At 59.2% G+C, this 5,850-nt stretch overlaps 2 protein-coding genes across 2 annotated transcripts in view; one reads left to right on the top strand and one right to left on the bottom strand.

Moving 5' to 3' along the window:
* The window catches only part of ZNHIT2 (zinc finger HIT-type containing 2), a 1,569-nt gene extending 480 nt beyond the window's left edge, over positions 1–1,089 (top strand). The window contains exon 2 of the mRNA XM_014526519.2: positions 3–1,089. Coding sequence (XP_014382005.2) covers positions 3–982 — 980 coding nt within the window. The 3' untranslated portion in view covers positions 983–1,089. The remainder of the gene's footprint in view (positions 1–2) is intronic.
* Positions 1,090–3,514: 2,425 nt separating this feature from the next.
* TM7SF2 (transmembrane 7 superfamily member 2) overlaps positions 3,515–5,850 on the bottom strand; it is a 5,013-nt gene continuing 2,677 nt past the window's right edge. Inside the window, 4 exon segments of the mRNA XM_014526520.2 lie at positions 3,515–4,088; positions 4,618–4,740; positions 4,853–4,933; positions 5,490–5,725. Of these exon segments, the coding sequence (XP_014382006.1) occupies positions 3,928–4,088; positions 4,618–4,740; positions 4,853–4,933; positions 5,490–5,725 (601 nt within the window). The 3' untranslated portion in view covers positions 3,515–3,927.

Genomic DNA, 5,850 nt, shown 5'->3' on the forward strand with positions numbered 1-5,850 from the left:
GGGGGGCGGGGACGCCCCCCAGCCAAGAGGGTCTCCCACCAGCCTCCAGCAGACATCAGGGGATCCCAGCTCGGAGTCAGGAGTCGCCTGGAGCTGCCCAGAGCTGGAGAACGGGGAGCTCAGCCACCCCCAGTTACTTGCGGACACCCCGGGGGACCCCCGGCCAGAGCCAGAAGTTGCCTGCACCGAGTTGGAGCTGGATAATGTGGAGCCCCGTAGCCCCAGGCCAGGGGGACCCTCCTGGCTCTCTGCAGAGATATCGCAGGGCTTCGGTTCAGAGCCAAATGTGGACCAGAGCAGCCCGGAGCTGGAGGATGTGGAGCCCAGCCCCATGCCCCCTGTGCCAGCCTCCATCCCGCCACTGAGCGCCCTGACCCGGGGCCCGGCCTCCCCCTTGGTGGGCTTCCAGCTGCCCAATGTGCTCTATGCCTACGCCTACGCCCTGACCCTCTACCACGGGGAGCCGGAGGATGATGCTGCGCTGCTGCTTGACTTTGCGGACACCGTCCTGAGTGTGTCTGGGGCTTTGGGGCACCAGCAAGGCTTCAGCTCCATTGGTGAGGCCCTGCAAGCCGCTGTGCATGCGGTGACCGCCTGCCAGCTGCCTGAGTGTCCTCTGGGCAATACTGGTGCCATCCTGGCCGTGGCTGAGATCCTGAGGGGCGAGAGTCCTGCCCAGCAGAAGGATTACACCCTGACCTCCCTGGCCCATCTTGCCCAGCTGCTAGGCCAAGCCAAGAAGCAGCTTCCCACAGCAGAGCGGTCGCATGTGTACAGAGCCAAGAAGAAGTGCGAGTTCCTGCTCTCCTGGGTCAATGACAACCCATCGGCATTGCCCCTCCTGGCCCTGGAGGCAGAGGCCGAGTACCGGACTCGCATGAAAGCCCTCAGGGAAGTGAACACTGTCACCAAGGAGCTGGAGAGGATGTGGGGTGGGAAAATGCCACCCCCCAAGACACCACTGATTGAGGAGCTGGACTAAGCGGTTGGGGTCAGGCCTGGACTGGTACTTTGAACTGAATGGGGGGGATGTGAATAAGTTCAGACTTTAGCTGGTTGCGTGGATTTGTAATAAAGCCTGGTCTGTCAGCCGCACGCGTACCACAGCAGTGCTAAAGGCATCGGACACTTCCAGCGACTGCAGCAACCTCCAGCTGCTCCCAGTGCTGTATCAGAGCTTTGCAGGCATCAGCTAGGAAAGGGCAGTGCCACATAAACTAGAGCACATAAACTGCATAACTAGAGCAGAAAAACTGGGTAGCCAGAGCTCAGGACCTTACAGAGCAGGAAGCTCTGTTTTCTGCAGCCACGGCTAGACTGAGTGACTGTAGACAGACAGCTTACACTGAGAGAGAGAGAGAGAGAGAGAGAGAGAAAGGAGCCAGCTCCCACTTCTGAGAGCTCAGGACAGAGGCAGGAGAGATTGCGGAGGAGTGTCAGGTATTTCCTTTCCAGTCTCTAGCATCATAGCCAGTTCAGATGTGCTTTGAGCTCTCATTTCTTGAGGTTGGGGCTGGATACAGCTGAGTTTTCAGCCTTCTTGGCTTCTTGAGCCAGGGAGGCTTACAGGGGCTGGGTTGTGTTTGCCTGTTAGCAGCAGAGTGAACCCCACAGCACTGGTCTCTGGCAGACAAAGGTTGGGGGGGGCAGAAATGGCTCGTGAACTCACTGGGGTGTTCACAAGAGAACCTCACATGTTTCACGAGGGGTCAGAGGAGGGGAGCGATGGTGTCCCCAGATCCCAGTGTTTTCGCATGACTGGGACCCCAGCACCACGGGTAGCTTCTGATCATCAGCATGGGGCTGATGGGGTTAGAGGAGAAGCCTTGGGTGCAGTACATTTGTTGGGAGAGAGCTGTGAAACGCAGCCTGGGTCTATTCCAGGTTGGCAGCAGGGGTAACAGAGGAAGGTCTGAGCTCTGACCCAGCTGACTTTCCAGGCATGAATCTTAGAGCAGTTGCAGAGTTGAGGGGAAGGGGGAGTCTGCATCTGTGCCTGAGGAACCTGAGGCATGGAAAGATGGAGTGGACTGTCTCGAGTGGCCCCAGAGGGGCAGGTTTGTGGTGGAACCCAGGCGTCCTGGATTGTGCTGAGGTACATGGGGCTCTGGGCTGGTGGGTTTCAGCTGGGGGCTGCGGATGAGCCCTCGAGATGGATGCCTGGGGTGCTGAAAGTATCCCGATGCCCCTTTATGAACCCCTGCTACATCCACACCTTGAAGACTGCACGCAGTTCTGGTCCCTGCCCAGAACTAGAGAAGGGCAGCAAGGCTGATTTGCGGGCTGGAGGGGCTTCCCTGTGAGGAGAGACTGAAGAGACTCACGAGAGAGCGTGAGCGTGGGGTGGATGGATGGACAGACAAGCCTATTCAGTTTGGGGGGGGGGCATGAGAAGGGCTTACAAAATGCTAATTGGGGAAGAGAAAGCCAACAGGGATTTATTATGGCCTGTAGCTCACTAGACAAGACCAAGGGCTCATGCAATGAAACGAGCAGGTCGTCAGTTTAAAACGAACACCAGGAAGTTCTTTCCCCCCCCAGCTTAGAATTAAAGGATGGGATTTGTTGCTGCCAGACATAGGGGAAGCTGAGTTCAACCAGAGGCACTAAGGGATTAGACGTGCTCCTGAGGGAAAGGGGCATCCATAGCTGTTAAGCACAGGTGTGAGGGGCACGGTCTCTGCATCTGAGCTTCCTGCACCCTCAATGCTGGAGGTTGCAAGTGAGAGGGGAACAGGAGGGGAAAAACCCTGCTTGGATCCCGTCTGTTTTGGTTTCCTCTTCCCGTTAAGTTCAGCTGTCTGCTGCTGCGTGACAGGAGACTGGGCCAGATGGACTTACGGACCTGGTACATAGCGGTTCTTATCAGAACAGGTTGATTGCCTGTGGGGCCAGGAGTGCTGGTGGAGGCTGAGCAGGACTTGAGCTGAGCATGGGCGAGGGGGAAGCATTGGCTATGGGGGCCTGAGTCGTGGGGCCATGTGAGCAGCTGTGAACTGGGAGACTTTTATAGTTGGGGCCACTGAACTAGGAAACTGGGAGGCTCGTGAGGGTGGGGAGGACTGGGTGTGCCAGGCACCTTTTGGCACATGGAAGCCCACAGTGTGTGTGTGGAGGGGCATTCCCCACTTCCCTCCCCCAGCTGCACCCGGTGGGGGCACATGCAGGGCTCTAGACCCGTTCCCTGTCTCCCAGTGCTGCCCTCTTGTTCTCGCACCCCAATTGTCTCATAGAAGAGCTGGACCCGTGTCTGTCACCAAGGGATTTGGATGCTTCATGATCACCCCACAGAGGGGCTGGAGGAGCTGATGGGGTACTGGGGAGCAGGATTCCCATGTGCTGGTTGAGGAAATACATTCCAAGGCCTTTGGTTCCACGTACCATTTATTAACACCAAACTTCCCAGCCTTCCGGCCCAGCCCCGCATGCCCTCCCAGCCCCCTACTGCCTATCATGGGCCTGCCCCCCCACCCAGCCAGCAGGACCCACAGGTGGGGGGGGGGGGGGGGCAGGCTGTCAGTGTTACAAAGTCATCAAGGCAATGCACTCCTTTCCAATGAGATGCAAATAAGATGCAGGTGGATGGGATGTCATGGTCTCAGGCAGTTTCAGTCCGATAAGGCAACCTGCGTGCTGTCAGGCCTCCCCGCAGCATCATGGGTCACCCTGGTGCAGGGGTTCAGTGCAGCTGGGCAAGGGTGATGGCTCCAGTGGCCTAGGGGGCCTTTCCTGGCCAGCTCTGGCCAGGGTAATCCATCTCCCACCCCCTGCACTGGGTTTTTGGAGCCATCTCAAGTACGGGGGACCAGGGTAGCTAGGCTCGGAGCCAGCTTCTGTCCAGGGCGCCGTTGGCACAGCCCTGCATCCTGAGGCTGGTCTGGTGGGGCAGCAGGAGCCACAAGCCAGGGCAGAGGGGGGGTGTAGGGCTCAGTAGAGGTAGGGGAAGATGCGGTAGGGCACCTGCCGGCAGTACTCCTCCCAGGCCAGCCCATACTTGCGCAGGCACTGGCGCTCATCCCGTGCCTCGCGGTGGATCAGCAGCATTGTGAAGTAGATGACGTAGAAGTAGGGCAGCATATGCGTCAGGCCTGGGGGGTGGCAGAGATTTGGGGGCGTCAGAGGGGGGCCCTCATCCTGGTGTCTGGCCTGGTCTCACTTTGCCCATACCCAGAAAGGAGGAGGATCCAGGTGGTCTGATTTTTAACCCAGGCATCCTGGCTCCCAGCATTCCCATCTTGAATGCCTTCCCCATCCCAAGGGAAAGCCCAGGTGTCCTGGCTCCTAGCTCTCATATCATCCCCTCCCCACCACCACGCATCCTGACTCCCAGATCTATCTTAGCTACCCGCCTCTTGTCCTGGGCTCCCGGCTTTCCCATCTCTAAACATATACCCCCATTAATACCAGGAGTGGCTAGGGCCTGTCATGGGGCTGGGAGCTGCATGGGATGCGGCCTCCACCACCAGGGCTGGGATGGACATGGGGACCCCCAGAGTCCCCCAGCTTCTAGGGCAGTGGGGTCACAGGGTTGAGAATCACATATGTGGCCCCAATGGGTGTCAAGGCTGTGGGTCCTGTCTCCCCTCCTACTCCTGCCCCAGTAGGGCCTAGACTCACCGCAGGGCAGTGACCAGGCCAAGGCCATAATGATGTCCCCCAGGTAGTTGGGGTGCCGTACGAAGCCCCACCAGCCTGATGCGAGTAGGCGCCGGCCCGTGGCTGTAGGGATTGTCTTGAGACCTGGGAGGAGGACAAGAGCGTTGGCCCAAGAGCAGCCATCCAGCACAGGCCCCCTCAGTCACTACTCCCACCCTGCTGGCCCTTTTTTGCTCTCCCCCCCCCAGGACCTCACCGGCGACTCGAGGGTCATTGGGGTTCCTGCGGAAGGTGTTCTTCTGGGAGTTGGCACTGCGGAAGATGTAGTAGCCCAGCCCTGGTGGGGGGAGAGCACTGGAGTGAGGACAGATGGGGCACCACCCATCCTGAGGTGCTGCTTGGAAGAAAGTGGGGCAGGAATCCTGCCCCCTCGGGAGGGGTACGAGTCCTGCAGGATGCCCGTGGGCAGCGCAGGCAGGCATTTAAACAAGGCTTGAAGCCAGTGATCATAGGGTGAATGGATCTGGAAGAGGCAGTGCTGGGCTGTCCGCACCTCCTTCAGGCTGCCAGCCCGCCCACAGCAATTAGGGCTGCCTGCCTGATTACCCCAGGACCAGTTCAGCTCTTGGCTCTTCACACTGAGGCTGGCTACCCAGAGTGCTTTGCTCTCCGTTTTAACCCCTTAATATGGCTATTTAGTGTGTTACCCAGAGTGTTTTACTCTCAGCTGTTAACCCCTCAATAAGGTTGGTCAGGCTGCTACCCAGAGTGCTTGGTCAGCTGTTAACCCTTTAATACTCTACCACTGGCTCAGAGACCTCCCCACCCCAGGAAAGGTAGGGGGCACGGGGCTAGGGCTGAGCGGTGCAGGGGGTACGGGGCTGTGAGGTCACCATTGAGCAGCAAGATGGCGACAGCGGCGGGCAGACCGAGATGCTGGGGGTGGCCGACGAGGAAGTAGGCCTGCAGGCTGTAGGTGAAGGGCACCCAGGCCAGGTCCCCGAAGACCAGCATGAATCCAAAGCCATCGTGCACTATGTCCATGGTGGTCAGCACGGCCTCCTGCCAGGCATGGCCAGGTCATGGGGGAGTGGAGGGGACACATCAACCCCTACCCCTCGCCTCCCAACTCCCAGAGCTGGGCGAGAACCCAGGTAGCCAGGTTCCCAGCCCTGACCTGGAGCAGGGAGAGAACCCAGGTGTCTGGGCTCCCCTCCTGCCCTGCCAAGCCCCCACCCCCTCCCATAGCAGGGA

This window comes from Alligator sinensis, unplaced genomic scaffold (genome assembly GCF_000455745.1).
Source record: "Alligator sinensis unplaced genomic scaffold, ASM45574v1 scaffold1318_2, whole genome shotgun sequence".
In the NCBI taxonomy this organism is placed as follows: domain Eukaryota; kingdom Metazoa; phylum Chordata; order Crocodylia; family Alligatoridae; genus Alligator; species Alligator sinensis.